The sequence below is a fragment of the Haliotis cracherodii genome, unplaced genomic scaffold (genome assembly GCF_022045235.1).
Source record: "Haliotis cracherodii isolate W230 unplaced genomic scaffold, xgHalCrac1.p SCAF_5, whole genome shotgun sequence".
In the NCBI taxonomy this organism is placed as follows: Eukaryota; Metazoa; Mollusca; class Gastropoda; order Lepetellida; family Haliotidae; genus Haliotis; species Haliotis cracherodii.
The window spans coordinates 3,917,922-3,941,663 of NW_027266308.1; the positions used below are offsets into that span (position 1 = coordinate 3,917,922).

Genomic DNA, 23,742 nt, shown 5'->3' on the forward strand with positions numbered 1-23,742 from the left:
GTCACAAACACTTGGGACAATGCTCACAATGCGTGGGAATGTGGGGCCAGACGAGGTGTCCCGTACCCCATGGTTGTTGAGAGAACTGGTTCCATGTGGAATCTGGGCCCGATAGTGTCTTCATCCTGTAATAGGGGGCACGGGTGGCCCAGTCGTCTAAGGCGCCGCGATTCGCTCTGCAGAGTTGCATCCCTTTGGCACGCCAAAAACCTATGATTGTGGGTTCGAATCCCGGTTAGCACCGATTATGTTTCTAGGTTTGTCAGCACCATACTCTTTCTCGTGGGTTTCACGAAGTGGTAAACGTCTGAGCTTTCCTCCCACATTAAGCTGACACGCCGTGATATAACTGGAATACTGTTAAAAGCGGCGTTAAACCCAACTCACTCACTCACTCGTTATGTCTGGAACATTGCTAATAGCGACGCGAAACCATACTTGTTCCCTATGCAGAATGGTATCAGTCAGCTGCTGGAATCAGCGGATAATGAGTTCGAATATCAAATTCGCTTAGGGCCTTGGTAAGCCAGAAAGCGTAATCGTTGGGAACATCAAATATATACAATCTGTGCCAATTTAGGCTTTCTTCCTCCATTTAGCTCTGACTGGTTTAATAAAAATACTGTTGGAACTGTTTTCACAAATGACTGGTAAAGGACTCAGTGTTGTTAACCCCATCTCTTTGAGGGTCTGAGGGCTTCTTCTTGCAACAGTATCTCCTGAAGAAGACAACAAAGTCCCCTTGATCGCCACTCGGACCCACAATACCAAGGAGGGTGATGAAAAAGCCCATTGAAAACAGGAGAGAAAAGCCAATCGTACAAAACATGAATATACCAAACTGGAAGAAAAACTGGATTTCTGCAAACAGCATAAAGAAGGCAGCTCCAAGAGTAGTGCATGCTCCAGAAAAGATGGGCACGCCCATGGCCTCGAGAGTATCTCGGACTCGCGACTTCCTGTCTCTACTTTTAGATAGATGGTATCCTTCCGCCAAGTGTACAATATAGTCCACAGCCAGTCCAACGACAAGACACATGTTGAGCGACACCAGCACCTGTAAAATGACAACAAACATGTATTCTTGAACGCAATTCATTCTTCCACAAATATTTGATCTTGAAAAGGTTCTTCATACTTTAATCTCAAACCCATGTACTGAAACCGGGGAATTTTATTATTGCTCATGATTTTTCATGATTTCATTTCATACGAAAGTTCACATTACATAACTGTTTGTCAACGTAAATGACGTTTATGTTTAAACATGCGTTACAAAATTGTGATGTGACGTGAATAATAATAATAATAATAATAATAATAATAATAATAGGACATTTATATTTCCATACCACTCAGGGACATGCTCAAAAAGCACTATTACTCTCCCGGTCAATGGATCAGTGTGCACTCAAGAATCATTCTCAGCTCCCTGGGGAGTATACAAGCATATAATGCCATTTACCCACCCCAAGTTTCCATCCAGCAAGGGGTATCACACCTATGACACACACGGTGACACAGCCAATTGACACAGTTGCTAGGAAACCAAGAATGATGTTTTGGGTCGCAAGTGTTAGTACAGGGAAGGCCAGGCTGAGTCCAATAGCGATTCCCAGTATAGCGTTATCTGCAAGTGCCTAAAATAGAATCAGAAAATAAATTGTCAACATCAAAATCTCCACAGTCCAGTGAGTGAATGTTGATATACGCCAGTGATCTACACTCCAAATATATCACGAGTCTGGATCAAATAACAAAGGATTGAAAACCTGAGCATCGATTCATTCCAATGGACCACGATGAAACAACCAGATTGATCAGACGTTGTACCATCCGATATACATCAATCTCTCACAGAACAACCATTGGGTATTAGGGTCCTATTTCAGCACTGGAATCCACAACCGTCCAACTGTATCCATCGTACAATTTAAGTGATAAGATTCAAGCTCTCTTCATGATATATTGATATCAAATATTGCAATAGCTGTTGTTTACATGTTAAACATTATTCTGAGAACAAAGAAAGAAACATAAGAACTCTGATTATTTCAACGAAATATATTTAAAGGGCACCTTTTGTACGTGGAGCCAGTGCCAAAATACCGAAGTTGTCTGGAAACCTCCCTTGAGACTGGCAGGCATCTTGTTCAACTGGTGAAACAGAAAGTGGACATTTTACATTTTACACAATTATACGCAATTCATTGTCCTACTCGAAAGTGGATTAATAATATATTCTACCTAAGATATTGATTTTGAGACTCCAGCATGATCACATCTAAGTACATCTTCTTCGTTTGTCCCCGTTGTCCCTTGCCTTTCCAAGAAGAGAAGTAGCTGTCTCCTCCTGATACCCATCTTCCCGAGGCAAGGGAGTTAACTGACTTTAAAAGTCCAGTTTCCGCCCTTGCCGAACCAGGCTGGTATTCCTGGGCTCGATCGGAGCGCCACCAGTGGCTATTACGAGTTATGTCCCTTCTATGCCTCTCCTATGGACCAATAAGATTCAACCTCTCGTGTCACTTGCATTTGCTTCAAACAAGATCGCGGGGCCCACTCAAGACGATCTGATGGATAATCAAGATCTATATTGTGATAAAACGAGTCTTACATCGCGAAGTGCATCAAATCACGAGAGCACCTTTATTAAAAACATGAAAAGATTTAGAAAATATCTGTTGACAACGAGTTGGCGGTGCACATGCTTCGCAAATCCTGCAACCGACCGAAATCTGGATGACAATTTACGAACAGGATTTCAATTTCGTTGCATGATTTTGATTGGACTATGCATAGACTCGTAACTCCATAATACCAGCCTAGTTCGGCAAGGGTGGAAACTGGACCTTAGTAGTCAGTTAACTCACTTGCCCCGGGAAGATGCCTGATACACTGCCAATACTTCACCTTTTTTATGCACTGTGTTCCTCCTTCAACACCCGTGAATGGAGTCACTATTGCTTAAAAGGCGATCAACCGGACCGTGTGGTCAGACTCGCTGACTTGGGTGTTGCATGTCATCGTATCCCAATTGCGAGGATCGATGCCCTTGATGTCAATCACTGGATTGTCTGGTCTAGCGATTGGTTACAGACCGCCGTCATATAGCTGGAATATTGCTGAGTGCGGCGATAAACAACAAACAAACAAACAAACATATTTTTGACCAACGAATCAAGTACACATATGGTTCCAGCGAGGAGGACACTAGCAAGTGCTCAGACATACAGAATATGCATCGTACAAGGGGCAGTTGTAGGGTTCGCACAACGTTCATGCACGGAGTAAGACTGATTTAAATTAGGTGCGCAACAAACGGTCTAATTTCGCTGGTTCTGGTTTTTTTTGTTTTACGCCGCACTGAGCAATATCCCAGCTATATGACGGTGGTCTTTATATAATCGAGCCTGGACCAGACAATCCAGTGATTGACACCATGAGCATCGATCTACGGATATGTAATAGTTTACATGCATCCACCAAGTCAGCTGGCCTGACCATCCGATCCCGTCATAGAGTCGCCTCCGACAACAAGCATAGTTGCCTCTTACGACAAGCATTGGTTGCTCAAGGCTAAGTCTATCTTCACGGGTCTGCCTCATTCCATTACCAGACAGAAAACAAACACACAGGAGAAACGTGGTGTAAACAAAACCTGTGAAGTATTGATACATATCCCTCATATCCATTTGACATATTCATTTCTGTCTCCTATCTGCGCCCTCCCCCCCCCCCCCCCCCCACCCCCACACACACACACACCTCCACCAACCCCCAACCAAGGATTTCAGTAATTATCTGCAGATAAGCAAAATCAAGAAAACTATCGATGACATCACCTATAAATGTGTTTTCTCAAAAGTAGCATTTTGTCAAATCAAATCTCAACATACATAGAAGGTAATGACTTCGTGTTTCCATGTCAAACTTTATTTCGTTGTTTTTGTGGTCTATGCATATGATCACTAACTGTAGCATGTGAATACCTGTTGAGTCATAAAGTCTTCCCATCGCTTCACAACCGGAAGTCCTTCTGTATAACTGAGAGATTGGCCAATCAGTGTCGTGTTGATCTCGATGGTCAAGAACTTGATCCGGTTGCCGACACTGCTTACTGCAACACACAATCACTACAAAGTTACTGCTTGCTGCAACACACAATCACTAAAAGGTAACTGCTTGCTGCAACACTCACAATCACTACAAAGGAACTTCTTGCTGCAACACACAATCACTACAAAGAACTGCTTGCTGCAACACACAATCACTACAAAGGAGCTGCTTGCTGCAACACACAATCACTACAAAGGAACTGCTTACTGCAACACACAATCACTACAAAGGAACTGCTTGCTGCAACACACAATCACTAAAAAGGAACTGCTGACTGCAACACACAATCACTACAAAGGAACTGCTTGCTGCAACACACAATCACGACAAAGGATCTGCTTGCTGCAACACACAATCACCACAAAGGAAATGCTGGCTGCAACACACAATCACTACAAAGGAACTGCTTGCTGCAACACACAATCACTACAAAGGAAATGCTGGCTGCAACACACAATCACTACAAAGGAACTGCTTGCTGCAGCACACAATCACTACAAAGGAACTGCTTGCTGCAACACACAATCACTACAAAGGAGCTGCTTGCTGCAACACACAATCACTATAAAGGACCAGCTTGCCGCAACACACAATCACTACAAAGGAACTGTTGACTGCAACACACAATCACAACAAAGGAACGGCTTGCTGCAACAGACAATTACTACAAAGGAACTGTTGACTGCAACACAAAATCACTACAAAAGAACTGCTTACTGCAACACACAATCATTACAAAGGATCTGCAACCTGCAACACACACTCACCACGAAGGAATTGCTGACTGCAATAAACATTCAACACAAAGGAACCCACCGATAATCTTTTGGGACGGCCTGCGATGCTGTTGGGTTGTTATTTGGTATTTCTTTTGATCATTTCCCTACAGTTTGGGTGTTTACATTGCACAACTTCAGAGGTAAAATCGAGCATCCAATTTCTACGAAGTTTTCAACTTACGTCATACGGCTCTTGCTCAAAAGTTGAAGGTTTCAACATTCAAGGCTTCAGTAAAACGTTCAAACAAAACGTTTTTGTGGTAGACATGTGGAGGACGTTTCCACATTTGAAGCATCTTTGACAAAAATGATGTCCGATGCAATTCCCTATTTTGACCTGTGACACATATTCCAGTGTTGTTGGGTTTTTTTGTCAGGTGAACAATTGACTTGCCTTTGCATGTTTTTTTGTGACGGGTGCCACCGATGTCGCAGGATATGCTCACCTTTTCGCGAACACCTGGTATCATCACTATTCGATAGGGACTCATAAACACATGAATATGATATGGTCTGAATCGTTCACTCGACTCTGCTATTAGCAGAGATTTATTATGAATATTGAAGGGTTTTATCGCTTTAATTTTAAAATAGCAAAAGTTGTTTTCTGGAAATGCTGTTTGACCTGAACAATCGTTCCTGTCTTTTTTACCGTCTGTTTCGCGCCATTTTCGTTTTCAGATTTAGTTTTTGTCAAACATTTGTGATTCAATATGCCCAAAAGTATAAATATCTGCGAAGTTGCTATATTTACATTACTTGCCATTAAATTGCTTTTTACGAATGGTATGATTATTTTCTCACTAGGTAATTGGCTTTATACATCCTAATATACCTGGCGTGGTCTTCTGACTAAATGTGTCCTTGACCTCCCCGAAGAGGGAGTGGTACTTGATGTAGTCTTCCGTGAGTCTCATTCTGAAGCCGTCGTACAGCCAGTACGTGAGGGGAATCTGAAAAATACCAGTGCGTGCCTCTGTTGATGGCTGGTCTTTTGACGTGGATGACTTTTAGAAGTGTTCTCATCTTGCAGTTGGCATGAAGAAACATCAAATCTCATTGAAGAAAGACTCCAAATCCACCATATCCAGTCCCATCCAGACCACAACATCAATTGGAACAATATCGACGTAATTACCAGAACTCGTGCCAACTACAAGATCAGGAACCCCTGGCAGCCATCCACATCATATGACTCCAACCAGGAATCAACAGAGATCAAGGTTATTACATCCCAAAGGCCTACCATGAACTCATAACTAAACATTCGTAATCTCATTTCCTTTGTCCATTATAAACTGACGTCCAAAAGAAACTTTACCATTTGAAAATATAAATTTCAGACAAAGTATAATTTTTTTTACGATGAAGTCTAAAACACACATATCCTAAATACAACAATAGTGTATGCAGAAAATGTTAATCGTCTGTTACATGTTTGCGAGTTAACACGCGAAAAAGTGAAAAACACGTGCACCACGGACAACTGCAAATGCACGTGCGGGTTAGGGTATAAAACGATTGCAACGGCAAGTCAGACACCCACAGTGATAAAAAACACAAAAGAAATGGGACGACTCTCAGTCAAACAACGTGAACGAGCCTTGGGTATGGTACAGATTGGAGCCACCCTCGCCCATATTGCACGAACTTTCGGTTGCTCCCGTGTTGCCTTTACCAACTTGATGCAACGTTACAGACAGACAGGGCGGACCGCTGACAGGCCAAGAACAGGCAGACCAAGGGTGACCACGCCCCATGATGACCGGTACTTGCGTACCTTGCACCTCCGAAATCGCTTCCTGACAGTGACGTCATCGGCGACAAATGCCTTAGGTCACAGGGTTAGGCGACAGACAGTGGCCAGGAGACTCAGGGCTCATGGAATCAGGGCTTTTACACCATACAGACGACAGCTATTGACAGCGCAACATCGTCGTCTGCGATTGAGATGGGCCCGGACTGTACGACGTTGGCAACGACGTTGGCAACGACTTGACTGGCAGAGGGTTGTCTTCACTGACGAAAATTGATTCTGTATGTTTAGGGCTGATGGAAGACAACGTGTTTACCGCCGAAGGGGTGAACGAACGGCGGTGTGTTGCGTGCAGGAGGTCGTACCATATGGTGGACAGAGTGTCATGGTGTGGGGAGGGATCTGTGGGCAGGAGAGGACACCGCTGGTCATCGTTGACGGAAACTTGACAGCTCTGCGTTACATGGATAACATTCTTCGTCCAGTTGTCCTACCATTTCTCCAACAGCAGCAACGTGGTGTCATTTATCAGCTTGACAACGCTAGAGCCCATACAGCCAGAATTGTCACTAACTTCCTCGCCGCCAACAACGTCAACGCCCTGCCGTGGCCTGCACGCTCACCCGACATATCCCCCATAGAACACCTCTGCGACTTGATGGATCGTCGTGTTCGACAACGACCACACTCTCTAGCCAACCGACAAGAACTGATCTTGGCCCTCCAAGAAGAATGGCGTCAAATCCCACGTGACCTAATCAGACGACTGACTTTTTCTGTGCGTCGAAGAGTTTTTGCGTGTATTGAGGCATTCGGTGGTCTCACACGCTACTAATGACTTGTTATTGAACGTGAGCGATTGTTTATATACTCTGCCTATTGTCAATGATTCTGAAAGCTCGAGTTTTTTAACACACCCAACTTTGGGGGGCTCTGACGTCATTCTCGGTCGCGGTACGATTGTCATTTTCAGTGTTGATTATGTTGATATATTGATCTTCTCAATACACTTTACTTCATGCATGTATGTTTGTTTGTTTTTAGCAAGAGTGATTTCAAACACTGGTAAAGTTTCTTTTGGACGTCAGCTTATATGTCTAAATATATATCTAGTGAGTGAGTGAGTTTGGTTTTATGCCGCTTTTAACATTATTCCAGTTATATCACTGCATGTCAGCTTAATGTGGGAGGAAAGCCCGAAGTAATGCAGGTCTCAGACGTTTACCACTTCGGTGAAACCCACGAGCACGGGTATGGTGCTGACAAACCTAGAAACATAATCGGGGCGAACCGGGATTCGAACCCACAATCCTAGGTTTCTGGCGTGCCCAAGGGACGCGCCTTAGACGACTGGGCCACCCGTGCCCCCCAAAATATACATCTAAATCCTTCTGGTCTTGATACTGGCTTCCAATTAACTTGTCCATATCAACCACTGTGTTGTCTTACTCAACCATGCCTTGTTAATCCTGTCTGTTGTCATTCAACCTTGTATAAACATCAATTATCAACACGTATATAAACCAACGACATTTCTGTACATCACTTCCTTGACGACGGTGTAAGTATCGACACCGAAACGTGGCATTCATTGTAATACAGAAGTTGTACATCCATGGAACTATCTTCCTTGTTTGTGTTAGGATATGTTTGTTTCGATAAAGTATGGTGACTGTATAAACACCACGGAATGTTTAACGAGGTGATATCAAAGTTTTGAGCCTGGTATATTTTGGTTGGTGTGCTCACGTTTGACACATATTTACATTGACCTGTGTTTATTAAGTCCCGTTTCACAATCCGTTGGCTTCAGTCCAGTGTCGTGTTGATAACTGACTACGAGTCTGACTACTCCTTAGCATTTAACACTCAGTATATACCAGTCAATAATTGTTCCCCAGATGATTTTTATGGGAAATCTGCCCAATTACATACCACAAGTCACCCGTGAAGATTCCGGGGTAGAATAGGTGTTCAGCAACCCATGCTTGCCGTAAAAGGTGAATATTCTTGTCGTAAAAGGCGACTAACGGGAACGGGTGGTCAGGCTCGCTGACTTGGTTGATGCATGTCATCGATCCCAATTGGGTGGATCGATGCTCGTGATAGTAAGTAAGCATTGGGTGTAGGAATTTCAGCGTGAGAGAGGCCCCGCTCTGGTCACACACACCAATGTCACAGGAACTGACGGATCCGTTTTAGTCACCTCTTACGATAAAGTAAAAGATTAATGGGTCTAAGTCCACCCTTCAGACAAAGGAATATGATAGGAAGGGAAAAACACGTCTGGCATGGTGAGATGGTTATGGAATACGATGAATATATCAATCAATTAACTCTGATTTGTTCAATCTTGTGTTGTACTTACATCCAAATATCGATCAAACGAGCTGTTGAAGGTGGTGCCACCGTAAAGTGATGGTTTTGCTGACATGAAGTTCGATGTTCGAGTCCAATTCCAGGGAAGGTCAAGGGTCAAATTGCCAGCATCCACATCAGCCTGAAACATCAGTGTGCAAGTGAGGGTATGTTGTTTAACATAAGGAACAAGAGTGTATATAGTTTGACGCAATGAACAAGAGTGTATGTACACTGTGTGACGTAATGAACAAGAGATTGCGTGTAGTTTGACAGTAATGGGCTGGGATTTTGTGTCGAGATTGGATGTTTTCTTCAACTTCAGCCCTAACACTAGTCTGTCTTACAAACCCTGTTTATCAGATACAAATATATATCAAATACAGCCCATGTAAGTCTATAATGTTTGGCAAGTCTAGATTACTGCAGTATCGGAAAATAAAAACAGTCTCTGGGGTCCCTTATTATATTTTTACTAAGATAATTGAAAAACTGTTGTTTTTTTCTGTACGATATTTTCATTTTAGAGACTAGATGATAGTCTACTGCTACACCAGATATTTGTATTATCACAACTACGAGTAAAAATATGTTTTTCTTCAAACAACTTGCAACCTTATATTTTTTATGTCAGACAATTCTTGTTTATTCATTAGTCTGATTTGTCGTCACCAGTGAATATGGTAAACGTGTACGACCTACATACGTTACCACTGAAGTTCCGTGCCAAGAGGCTTTATGCGCCAACTGCTGACTCACCTGTAGGAATGCCTCCATGTTTCGGGTGAAGCAAGACACCTCCATCTCTCTCGTGACCGTGTTTCGTCTGATTTTAAGGGCAGATATTTCTTCCTCCGTGAAGCTGTAGATTTCATCACACAGAGCCTAGACACAATACAATGTATTTTTGTAACTGTTATATATGCAGTGAAACCAGAAGATTTCACCACACACAGCCTAGGCACAATGCAATGTATTTCTATAACCGTTACATACAAAGTAAAACCTGAAGATTTCATCACACGGGGCCTAGATATGATACAACGTATTTGTGTTACCGTATATTTGCAGTGAAACCTGACGATTTCACCACACAGAGCCTAGGCACAATGCAATGTTTTTCTATAACCGTTACATACAAAGAAAAACCTGAAGATTTCATCACACAGAGCCCAGATATAATACAACGTATTTGTATAACCGTTACATTTTTAGTAAAACCTGTAGATTTCGTTTTGCTCAAGTATAGAACAGGGCTCGACGTCTGTTTTCAGTGCGTGTCATTCGAACCGGTTTCGAATGACTAATGGGACTTGGGTTAATACAGGATTTAGATCCGATACTCTGGATAATCGCGGATGCGGCGTAACTACAATATAGTTAACGGCGCTTTATTCCAGAGAGAAAACGTCTTCAATAACAAGAACATTATTCGGTAATTTGGTTACTTACATAAATCGATGAGTCCCTTGTACTATTATACAGGGAAAGAGCATGTATACATACTACAATTGTACATAAATATATTCATCACTTACATCATATTATTCCAGTGTTTCCAAAATGCATTTGGCACTTTACTGAGTAACATTGACAATGTTGTTTACATAAGGTTCTTAGTAACATTACATTGTTCGAAGACAAAAGCGTTCTAAATATTCTCAGTAACAAAAGTTTAGCAACACCGTATTGAAATACACAAAGTAAGAAAACTCAACAGAGAAATTGGGTTTTTATTATCTTGACCATTGTGTTGTCAATGTGACATTCATGAATGTACGACACAGTTGTGACAGCAATAGGAGAGATTAGGAAAAGTCACTTGTTGACCATTTTCACACATGACTGTTGCTATCCCTCAGTAGCGAGTGTCACGCCCACCGGCCTGTTTTTACCGCCACACAGCGTTTAAGCATTCCTCTAATGAGCTTCCTGATCTCACCAAGAGTGATGGTTGCCCATGCTTGTTGGAGGGCAAGGCCAAGGTCACGAATGTTGTTGACGTTAGGATGGTTCCTTCTTAAAAGTCTCCCAAGGATATCCCAGGCGTGTTCAATGGGAGCAAGACCTGGAGATCTAGCCGGCCAATCGAGGAAGTCAACGTTGTGTTGTTGCAGCAGGTTCTGAGTCAGTCGAGCTGTGTTGGGGCGCGCATTGTCTTGTTGGAAGATGATGTCCAGGGTGAGCTCTCATGAGCGGTAGAACCACTGGCGTTATCACCTGATCGCAGTACCGTGGGGCAGTCAGAGTGTTGTTCAGCACAATGAGGTCTGTTTTCCCACCCCAGTGGATTCCTCCCCAAACCATTACACTTCCTCCACCATATCGATCATGTTGAATGACGTTATTAGGGTCAAATCTCTCTCCACGTCGTCGCCATCCGCGGGCTCTTCCATCCGTAAACCGAAGGCAGAAGCGGGATTCATCTGTGAATAACACTTGTCTCCATTGTGCGTGGCGCCATCTTTGGTGGATCCGTGTCCAGGCGACTCGGTCTTGGATGTGACGTGGCGTTAAGGGGATGCGTCGAAGTGGACGTCGAGCCCGCAACCCGGCTGAATGGAGGCGATTACGGACAAGCTGTGCATGTACACTTGTTCCTGTTGCGCGATGAAGTGCCTGAGCAAGTTCTGGTGCACTGCTTTGTCGATTACGTCGTGATGACGTCACAATGTAGCGATCTTCCCTTGCTGTGGTTTTACGGGGTCTACCGCTGCGGGCTCGATCTTTCATGGTCCCAGTCTGTGCAACACGTGTCTGTAGACGGGAAATTGTGCTGTAATGCACATCAAAGTGTCTCCAAACTTGTCTCAAGCTCATCCCTGCCCTGAGCATGCCAATGGCTTCTTGTCTGGCATTTTCAGGCATTCCTCTGCGTCGACCCATAATTTAAATCGTGTAGCGTCCAGTGTTTTCCTTTCAACAATGAGTGCCACTAACGTTTCATCGAGGTTTTATAGCGATTCATGTGACGAGATTCACGGGAGTCCCGATGTGAATAAAATTACGTGCAATGCACGTGTAAATGAAGATGTCACTAAAAATCAGCGTAACTTGGTGTGTTGGTGCGATATGTTCTCTCTCTCAAATAATGCTCAAGATTTGGGTGTTGCTAAACTTTTGTTACTGAGTATATATATACACATTCCGATTATAACAATACAATTCAGGTAGAGGTGTCTTCGTTCTTACAGAAATGGCATATTAATTAAGGTGAAATTATCCCTAGATTACGAAGAGGGCATAAATCAATATCAATCCCCAACCATCTTCCTTCGTTAACTTTCAACCTTAACACCTCTATTCTCACAACATATTACGTTGTTTTCTATCTGTGTAAAAGGGTGAGAAACTCTGTATATATGTTATAACTGGAGCTAGTTTCTTTGATACTATTCAATGATGCATATAAAGTGCAAATGCCCTCAAACACACTGCGAGATCCATACAAATCCAAATCCATGGGAAAACAAAAAAGCACCTACACTAGATAGGTTTGGTATCCACATTTATCAATGTACAATTATCTTTGAAATATTACTATTGGGCATTTTCGTAAGTTTAAGCCAGTATTTTATACAACGATATATATCTATATATAATAGGCAGCATTCACACATAACAGTTCATATGGTGTCTGGGGACCAACTTTGAGAAATGTCTTCTAAGCATCTTTTCAAATCTGTTAATGGTCCCTCAAACCCATCGGAGCCATAAATGGAATGGGTTGACCGTTTCACCTACAACGTATAGCATGTGTATGAGGTACCAACGTTGAGAAATGTCTTGTAAGCATCTTTTCAAATCTGTTAATGGTCCCTCAAACCCATCGGAGCCATAAATGGAATGGGTTGACCGTTTCACCTACAACGTATAGCATGTGTATGAGGTACCAACGTTGAGAAATGTCTTGTAAGCATCTTTTCAAATCTGTTAATGGTCCCTCAAACCCATCGGAGCCATAAATGGAATGGAATGACCTTTTCACCTACAATGTATAGCATGTGCATGTGTTTACGAATCGCTAGCAAACGGTGGTGATGCGGGGTGTTAGTGAACACATCATTACCTTCTTTGATAGGCATTTAGAAGTTGGAGTACTAAGTAAGGATAAGAATTTATGGATGAACTTCTTTATTACAACTAAGAGCGACGTTTCGGTGTAGGTTCTAACACCGTTATCAAGCAAGTGATTTACAGAGTGTAGTAAGCAAGTATATATACAAGTAGGAGGCAATGTTTATACAGTAGAGTAGATATTGTTATACTGAAGTAGAGAAGCCTGCTGTGTACACACAAGGGCAGTGATGACAATCATCGGTGAAGAGGCGACCCCAATCAGCCATAATCCCGTTGTTTACATTACTGACTTCACCGATGATTGTCATCACTGCCCTTGTGTGTACACAACAGGCTTCTCTACTCCAGTATATAGTTCATCCATAAATTCTTATCCTTACTTACATCATTACCTTCAAGGCCAACTGAGCTTCTGGAATGCTGGCATCAAACTTGTCATCAAACACTTGAGTGCCGTGGCAGACCACAGCAGAGAAGTGGCACCCGCTCAAGTCCCTTTCCCTAAGGCCCCAGACCAAGTACACACGGATAGACCTGTCCACGTCATTGGGCTCGAAGGAGTAAAGATTTCTATTGATCGCTTTGGCATAGTTGTGTGACTGTTTGTATAGCTGCAACTGCACAGAAAACGGCGGTACCTTATAGGGCGAGTGTCCAAGCTCTGGATAAAACAAGGCTAGAATATTTTTAAACATTGTCCAACATTATTCAAAATAAATTGAGATTACAATAGAAGTGTTGAAGGACTATATTTAGTTTGTACATTACATGGACAAATACGTTTCAATGAATGATATATAGCTACCTGTTCATTTTCCGCCTGTAGACGAGACGTCTGGTAGCCAAAAAAGCCAACCCAAACCACAAAAATGACTAGAATAATCCATTTTGCAAACTTGTGAGTCACAAACTTGAAATGGTAATCCCGAAAATACCTGACCAAAAAAGACTTCTTTTTTTTCTTCGCCAATCTGATCAGAAAAGAAGGCTTCTTTTTCTTCGCTATTCGTGGTACGGATACATGTTGGTGTTTAGCAAGGTTGTTGTATTTGTCCTCCTCTTTCATGCTTACGACTTTATTCTTCTTCTTACGAAATGTACAGCAACAACAACTGTATTTCTCAAAGTATCTGTGATAAACTACGACCACAGTAGGGAAGAACGTGATAACGGATATGTAGTTTATCAGTACTAATATCCCGGAAAACACACCGAAGGACTTTGTGGCAAGAAGAGGCGACACGGCACTGGCTATAAAAGCAAACATGGTTGTCAGAGAAGTTATCAGCATACTGAGAGCGGAATTCCTGTAGGCATCAGATAGTCTGTGAGCTAAAGATGGATACGTGTTGAAGGATGTTGCCCTCCAAGCATCGTAGAACACAAACAAATCATCAGCTCCTATCCCCAGTATAATGAAAATAGCCAGAATGTGAAAGAAGCCGAAATACCGATAGTCAAGTACAATTCTGTAGATTAGATTTGTGCCCATGAAACTGGACAAGATGCTGTAGATGGCGAGGCTGGTAATCCACAGTGACCTTGTGTGGTAGCACATGAACGCCCCAATGAAGAGCATACTTCCTATTGCAAGCATCATGTCAAGAATTGCCTGTTCTCTGACGTCGGCTAGCATCATGATATAGCTGTAGTATAAGAACTCAAATTGTGACGTACTCTTGTATGTTTCAAGAACCGGTTTCATGTTGTGGGTAAGGTACTCCCTCAATGCTTCCCTGGTTGCAGTGAAGCCTTTCCCTTTTAAAGGCGTACCCATCAGTACCAAGGATCGCGTCAACCCAGCAGATACCCGCGTCGGTGTAACCTCATGATTCAGAGCTAGCGTGTACTCAAACGCGCCCTTCGTCGCATTGTTGATGGATGCTTGATAAAGGACAGCCGATATATTGTCAAAGTTCGGGTCATTAAAAACAGGATCGGTAGCGGCATATGTTCCATCGAAGAAACGTAAAGCCGAGAGTGGCTTCCTACAGCTGTCTACTCCCCCGATCTTTTCCAGTTGACAATATTTGTCAAAATCCCGAACTTGCTGCATAACGTCCTCTATTTCTTTTATCTTTATTAAATGACTTTTTTCAAATATATTTCCTCCTCCGGTTTCATATATCATTTCCACGCTTTCCCCCAATCGGTATCGGTGTTTAGGGAATGGGGACACCGAACTGAGTGACCTTGGAACCGAGTTTTTGTAGTAGTTCCTGTACCGGAAGGCGAGGTCACGCTTCAGCCATGGCTGGTCACGAAGCTGGAGAGGGAGTGTTTCGAAGTTCGTAGGGAAGAGGTCATAACCAACAGCTACCAGAATCACGGTTGTCAGTGTTATAAGTAGGTGTCCAGATAGCATCAACACTGAAATAAAATAAAATAAAATAAAATAAAATAAAATAAAATAAAATATCATGATAATAATAATAATACAATAACAACAATAGGAAGAGGAAGAAGAACAACAACAACATCACACTGCAAACACGAAAACGTCGTTTTTTCCGTATATGGTCATTGGACGGTAAAACGACGTTTTTTGGACGTTTTTTCCGTTCAAATAACGTCGTTATTTGACATCAGAATTTACTGGGAGAGAACGGTATCATCAAGCTCCTCCTTTTCTTGATAGACATTGTCAACAGCCTCTACCGGTATTTCTACTTCTCAGATTTCATTGGTCAGTTCTCGCGCGTCAGATTGCAGGCCGGAGTTTGACGCTGTACTCGTAGCGCTTGGCGGAAGTGCTGAATTCAATCGTTCTCCTCATGCGGATTGTTTAATGCCATGTCCAAATTGCAGATTGTTTCTTAGATTTAATGTCACACCTATTTGACAGTGATATATAAACACATCAATATTATCATAAGGACGAAATCGTACAATGTCGCTTAAATTCATGGCACATACTTGATCGGCACGCATTTTTCATTAACTAAAACAATGATAACGGTCGGAATTTTAGTCAAAATAATTAGGAAGGCGCAAGGCTCTGGAACGGCTGAGTATGGGGAAAAGATTCATACTTTCGCAAGTTATATAGTAGTCAAATACTCAAACTAATATCAACCTAAATAATTTGAAGGCTTTCAAAATTTACTTTTTGTACAAGGTGACCTTGGTGTATATTGTCAGATAATTTTTTCATATATATTTTCCGATATTGCTTTATAATTTAAAGTTTCGTCTACCTCCTCATTTGCACATGACACTTGAGCAGTGATCTTCTTAATATTATAATGTAATCGACAATGTTCTGGTATTGTAAGCAAATTAATGTCAAATTCCAAACGGGTAATGTCTAGACTGATGTTTAGTCTCTAAAAATGTATAATTTTAATAGAAACAAATAACTCCATTTAAATTGAAGAGGAGCCCCAGTGTGATTGGAGATTCAGAGATGATCCTGAGGAAAATATAACTTGCTTCATATAGGGCCTTTGCATTATAGAAAAGGCTGAGCGAAAGGGAAAATGATATGGTTCAGGGACTTTGTATATCTAGGCTGCCACCCAAACTGTTCCAAAGGGGATCCGAAAGTTTATTGTATGCTATATGGTCATATGGAAGTAGACCATAATTATACATTGTATTGCGCATGATTTGGTTTTTACATTTACTTTTAAGTCAGGAAAAATTATTTAAAAGGAGAATTGTTGAATTTAATTATAAAATGTTTCTTTCACATATTAGATACAATCTTATATATCCTCAACAACAAATGTTACTGTGACACAAATATTTTAGTGTATTTTTCAAACGAGTAAAGTTTGGTTTTCAATATTGTAGTACATGTATGGAATCAAGTCACAACACCGCAACTGCTGCAGAAAAGCATGCATTCAATGCAAAAGTTGACTTTTATACAAGCCCCATGCATTTCACTACCCAAGAATGGGTATAAAAACCTGTGCGTTAACGGGATTCCATATGCATTGTTTAGCATCGTGCTGACAACATCCACTCAGAAAAAAAAATTACGCAATAATTCAATATTACGAAATTCCACGCCTGTCCGAAAATGAACGCCATTGGTATGCTTGAAGCAGGATCGAGTCAACGTGATGTTGCAAGACAATTTAACGACCACAGAAACACCATTTGGTGTTTATGACAAGTTGGCAACAGACGAATGCAGTCAGAGACCATCCTCGGAGTGGCTGGCCTTGCGTAACCACTAATCGACAAGACAACTGGATTCGAACAACAGATCTACGAAATCGATTCCATCCAGCAACAGTGACTGCAAGACGTATCCCTGACCTTCGACGAATAACTTCACAAACCGTACGTCGTCGCCTCAGATGTGGGATTGTCTCCAGAAGACCCACCAGACGTGGTCACTGACGAGTCTCGTTTTCACCTCAGCCACAGTGATGGACGGATTCGAGTGTACCGAGGTCTAGGTGAACGTTACGTCAATCATTGTGTCATGGAAGAAGGGGGCGGCAGCGTTATGGAATGGGGTGGGATTACAGCAAGACAGAGGACCCGTTTGATAGTGGTACAGGGAAATCTCAACGGACAACCTTTCAACATGTCAACGCCCGGCCTCATATTGCTCGACTTGTTCTAGATTCTCTTCAGCAAAACAACGTGAATGTCATCCCCTGTCCGGCTCGCTCCCCTGATCTCTCACCAATCGAGCACGTGTGGGATGAGATGGATCGGCGCCTTCGACGTCAACCACGTGTTCCACAGACACTCCAAGAACTTCGAAACATGATCTAGCAGATATGGACAGATATCCCACAAGACTATGTTCGACGCCTGGTCCATTCCATGAGACGAAGATGTGTTGCTTGCATCGCAACCAGATGTGGACACACACGCTTTTGATTTGTAAATTGACATTTTGGCATGTTCATGTTTTATATGAAATCACGCATTTTCTGAAGTCAATATGGCAAAATAAACCATTTGAACACTCACAGTAGTCTTTTATCTGTTGCAAACCGAAATTGTTTCAGATTTGGTAAAATACATAACTATGCATTAAATCTTATTCAATGTCGCAGTAACTAATGTTGTTCAGTATCTTATTGTACCTCATAACTAGGTGATATTATCTTTAGAATTTAACAAACATTGTTACGTCACTAATCGACCCATCGCATCCATATGCGAGTTCTGTTAGGGAAGTCTGAAGTCAAGTAGATGGTTGACACGAACGGTTATTCTATTGGACTATGTGTCATGATATAATCCCACCCAGTTTATAAAATAGGTCACCGTTAACAAAGTTTAATTGTCAACGCCAGAGAACAACCAGTACCGACCATCCGCAGAAACAAATCCTACTGGGCGTGAAGATCCGGGGTAGAATAGGTCTTCAGAAACCCATGCTTGCCGTAAAAGGCGACTAACGGGATTGGGTGGTCACACTTTCTGACTTGGTTGATGCATGTCATGGTATCCCAATTGAGTGGACCAATGATGCCAATCACTGTTCTGTCTAGACTCGATTATGTACAAACCGCCGTCATATAGCTGGAAAATGCTGAGCACGGCGTTAAACAACAAACAAACAAACAAACACTGGGCGCAAAAGGCAAAAATGCCTTTCTTGTCAGTCAGCATTATAACAGTACAATTAAAATGTTATGAACGAAGCACACAGCTTACAGAACGACGGCAGGGGATATCTGGCCACAAGTTTGCAGTAGAAGAAAGGCTTAGGCGCTTGATCTTTCTCGTCAGTGGTGTCATCTATGTCGTCATCGTAGTTTGGGGTCCACATACATCCGTTATGCAAGGTGCCGTTGAGGTCATCGTTGCCAACGCTGTGGTTCTCTTTGTACGAAGGATTTTCTGACGTCATCGCGGTGAGCTAGTCTAAATCAGAGGAAGACAGAATAAACGCGGTTGTTATGCCTGTTTCATGTATGTATGTCATTATTATCATTATTATGATACCCATCCCATTAGTCACTCTGATACACAAGTGGACCCAGTCGGTTTGAGGTAATCATGGCGTCATAATATTTTACGTGACGTCACTTGCTTGCCGCACCCAGTTTGCACTGCGGTTTTAACATACTGATTCGACATAGATAAAATTCGAACACAAAAAATATTTCGCCGGAATTAGCTTGTGGACCCGATACATGTGTCAGTAGCGGTAGTTTATGATCTGAACGTTCGTGTACGTCTCCCGACGGTGCCATGGTGTTCAAGCTCCTTCAGGGGCGGTCGGGTAGCCTATCGGTTAGCGTTCGCTCGTCACGCCGAAGACCCGGGTTCGATTCCCGACATGGGTACAATGTGTGAAGCCCATTTTGGGTGTCCCCCGCCGTGATATTGCTGGAATATTGCTAAAAGCGGCGTAAAACCCCACTCACTCACTCACTCAGTCACTCAAGCTCCTTCAGTTTGTAATATCCCCGTCGACCTGTGAAGCTTTGAGGTAGAATAGGTCTTCAGCAACCCATGTCGTAAGAGGCGACTAACGGGATCGGGTGGTCAGGCTCGCTGACCTGATTGACGCATGTCATCGATCGAAATTGTGTAATCACTGGATTGTCTTGTCCAGGTCGATTATTTACAGACCGCGGTCACACAGCTGGAATATTGCTTAGTGCGGCGTTAAACAGCAAACAAACAAATAAACATGTGTTGATGAGCTGAACGTTCGTGCACGTACCGTGACGGTGTCATTGTGAACAAGCTCATTTAGCTCTAACATACCGTCCATCCCCTGATAAACGTTATTCATAGTATGAGGACCAATGTGAGACCTTCCTTCGATAAGCAATATACACATAAAGAACAATTAAGATTAATAATGTCAAATTTCATCCTATCCTACTTCTAATGACCGCCTCCGTGGTCTAGTGGTAGAGCGTCCGCCCGGAGAGCGGAAGGTCCGGGGTTCGATCCCCGACCGCGTCATACCAAAAGACGTTTGAAGATGGTACTTGTTGTTACACTGTCTGGCGCTCGGCATTAAGGGGATAAAACAAGGACTGGTCGGCACAGTATACTGCTTCTGAGTGGTAAACTGTCGCATGGTATCTCAGTGAGCTAGCACTATAAATCGGCATCAGTCCGGACTAGTACAAGCAGCCATACACACACACACGTGCATGCACGTCGCTATATAAGTGCAATAATCTTGGACGCGACGTTAAACCCCATTTCACCCCACCTCACCTCCTACTTCTAATACGTTTTGTTGTGCAACACGGAACGCTTGCGTGACTTAGCTTCTTCCAACCTTAGCTCCTAGTCATGAGCATAAATAAAGCGACAAAACCCTTTTTATATCCAATAGAAATCGTTGCATAAAGCAGAGTCGAATACAACCAGTCCAACTATGGCGTGATCATGAATCACTATCAAATAGTGATGATACCAGGTTTTCGTGAAAAGGTTATTGACTAAATCATATCTATATATACGTACGTGTATACATCATGTTAGTATGGCCGTTTCACATTTCTGATAATGTTTATTAATATATTTGACGCATCGCCAAGTTGGTCTTAAGTTTGCAATAACACATTGTTAGAATGTACAGTGTGGTTCACTGGTGTCTAGCCGGGAGAGCCACATTTCAGAAATGGCTATTGCCGGTAAAGCCACATTTTCAGCTGAGTGCATTTCGCCTATTCTAGCGGGTAATTAATTAATCCGATTACCGATACCTTTATATGAGTGTCCCACATTTAAATTACTAAGCGCGGTACTCCCAGACTGAGGGAGGCGACCAGTTCCTACACCGTGTTAGTGACGACATCATCATCTTCACTACAGACAAGAACATTGAACATTTGTGTACTGCAGACATTGTATTTTGTGATGGTACATTTTATGCCTGTCCCAAGTTGTTTGATCAGATTTATTGTTTACATGCTGAGGTGTTTGGCCATATGTTTCCATTAGTTTACTGTTTGTTGCCCAATCGAACAAAAGTTATGTCAACATGTTTCAGTACCTATGCGATTTTGCTAGTAGAGGAGGTCTAGAGTTTGCCCCACTTACAATTCAGTTGGATTTTGAACGTGCAGCTCACAATGCCGTGACTGAGGTATTTCCTGGGACATTAGTTAGAGGGTGTTTCTTTCACTTCACCCAATGTATCTGGAGGAGGGTGCAGAAAGAAGGTCTGGTGTTGGACTATAAGGAAGATGAGGAGGTGAAGAAGCTGGTGACAAGAGCTGCTGTCCTCCCTCTAGTACCTCGTGACAAAGTGGATGACGTGTGGCTTGATGCCATTGCTGACTGTCCTGCTGGCCCTAAAGTGACTGCCTTCATGGACTACATGTACGTGACAACCTCTTGGGTTCAAGGAGGGGCCTTCATGCCAGAGATTTGGAACCATTTCGAAAACCAAGGCCACCGTACCAACAATCACCTGGAAGTGTTGCACAACAAGATAAAGAGGTAGTGAAGCTATTTCAGCGAGAGCAGTCACTCAAAGAGGTTGCAATCCTGAGACTCTCACACCAGTGATCAGAACCTTCACGAAGAAAGAAGTACAAAGCAATCGATGCACGTATTGCGTCCCTCAAGATCCAGCTCCTGAACCCACACCTGAGTGAGATGGAATATGCTGACCTTGTGGGCGACCTCCTTCAACTGCATTTTGATATTCATATGCTCTTCATATTCAACAATGTAAAGTTTTGATGCATATGTTATCCTTGTTGAATAGAAAATGAGAAAACAAGACTTGTTTTGTTATATACGGTAACCTGTTAGAATCATAGCCGCGAGAGCGACATTATACACTCACGCAACCATAACCATTGCCGCGAGAGCCACATCAATTTGGGCTATCTATTTTCGAAATGTGGCTTTGCCGGCCTGTAACCGGTTCACTCGGCATTATACAAGTGACACGTCTCGTCAAATATCTCGTCGAATATGAATCCTTTTCAGTCGAGACAGGGAGTGAAAAATAATTGCAATTTTCACTCCCTGTCTCGACTGAAAAGGACTCATATTCCTCTAATAAATTATACCACTTACAGAGAGAGTATCATAACTTTCAAGAACATATATTCCGGGAGTCGAGGAGGTGGGGGCGGGTATGGGATGTGGGTGGGGCTGTTTGTGCGGAGAGGGGACATAAAAAGTTAGGCTTATATTTAAAAAAAAGACATATCTGGTTTTGTAGCTGTAGCTGAAAAATATTCATCTCGATAAAAAATTGTACAAACATACAAAACTTACCAGACAATAATAAAACCTTTTGTAAATTTCGAATTTCATTGCATAATTTTAAAGTAAATATAAATAAATCTTAAGGTATTGATGTTGTTGAAAGTGTTTGTACCAGTTGTGACGGTGGTGAAATTGATGATGAATTTCACAGATTATTTAAGTGAAAGTATTACAGTTCATGGTTAACGTTTTATCTTTCTTGTGATATGTTAAGCGGGCATTGTCCCAGGAAATGCTTGAACAAAATCATCATGCCTCTGACTTGTGGTTATCGACAAGGCACCCACCAAAAGAAGAAGGAAGTCGCACTTCAATACGGGACAGTAGTTTAAGAGTAATCTAACACGCGAATATCTCACATACCTGAACAGTACCAGTGACATGACCTACCTGGTGACGAATGACGACACTATTCTATCATCAAGGAATAAACTCTCCAAAACGAGGAACGCACGCTATCAGTCATGGACACATCCACACTGAACCTAGCGGTGTTGCCCAGCCGCAACATACCACGCCCCATACACAGGGTGTACAGGGTTACCGGGTGGAAGGGTCTTGAAAGGGTTGAGTATGGCACTCTGCCCAAACGGTACGACTAACAGTGAGAGGCGTTTCAATGAATGACAAGAGTGAGCGATCAATAAAGACTGTCCTTGGTCAGTATCTCTTGATCAGTCCTCGCTCTGTCCTTGGTCAGTCCACTCTCTATCCTGAGTCAGTCTTCACTCTGTCCTTGGTCAGTCCGCTCTCTATCCTAGGTCAGTCCTCACTCTGTCCTTGGTCAGTCCACTCTCTATCCTGAGTCAGTCTTCACTCTGTCCTGGGTCAGTCCGCTCTTTATCCCGATTCAGTCCTCACTCTGTCCTGAGCGAACGAGCGAACGCTTTAACCACGAGGCTACCCGACCGCCCGACACACTGATGAGGGTTAAACCTTAAAATGTAATTCTGACCTTTATCAGAACTGAAATATTTCCTTGCAAAGCTGAATGGAGAAGAATTGAGTGTGAAGCAATATGAAGAAGATCGGTGGAAATTCAGATTGTCAATGAGGATCTGGTCAGAGACAGGTCAGTTCACTCAAAATGTAAACGGCGTGTATTATCCTTATCTTATTGATAATACATCCAGTACTCTCTTAAGACAGCTTCCAGACCCACTCCATCTAGTTAGTTAGTTGGGTTTAACGCCGTATTCCAGTTATATAACGGCGTGTCAGCTTAATATGGGAGGAAAGCCTGAAGTGATGCAGGTCTCAGACGTTAGTCAGTTGGGTTTAACGCCGTATTCCAGTTATATAACGGCGTGTCAGCTTAATATGGGAGGAAAGCCTGAAGTGATGCAGGTCTCAGACGTTTATCACTTCGGTGAAACCCACAAACACGGGTATGGTGCTGACAAACCTAGAAACATAATCGGGGCGGACCGAGATTCGAACCCACAATCATAGGGACGCAACACTGCACAGCGGGTC

The 23,742-nt window shown here is 42.6% G+C and overlaps 1 protein-coding gene across 1 annotated transcript; it reads right to left on the reverse strand.

The window, feature by feature from the left end:
• Positions 1-228: 228 nt before the first annotated feature.
• On the reverse strand, positions 229-22,746 carry LOC139443956 (protein dispatched homolog 1-like). The gene is made up of 11 exons (XM_071224843.1): positions 22,657-22,746; positions 18,724-18,933; positions 13,898-15,462; positions 13,485-13,709; positions 9,772-9,897; positions 9,023-9,154; positions 5,734-5,851; positions 3,993-4,120; positions 2,080-2,157; positions 1,470-1,640; positions 229-1,057 (listed from the first exon to the last, which is right to left on the reverse strand). The coding sequence occupies exons 2-11, from the start codon at positions 18,917-18,919 to the stop codon at positions 638-640; spliced, it is 3,159 nt and encodes a 1,052-aa protein (XP_071080944.1). The 5' UTR covers positions 18,920-18,933; positions 22,657-22,746; the 3' UTR covers positions 229-637.
• Between the last annotated feature and the right edge of the window lie 996 nt (positions 22,747-23,742).

Coding starts and splice junctions, on each gene's coding strand:
- LOC139443956 (XM_071224843.1), bottom strand. CDS start 18,919: ATGACGTCAGAAAATCCTTCGTACAAAGAGAACCACAGCGTTGGCAAC. Junction 15,463..18,723: donor ATATCCCCTGCCGTCGTTCT/GTAAGCTGTGTG, acceptor ATTTTATTTCAG/TGTTGATGCTATCTGGACAC. Junction 9,898..13,484: donor AAGCTCAGTTGGCCTTGAAG/GTAATGATGTAA, acceptor TATTGTGTCTAG/GCTCTGTGTGATGAAATCTA.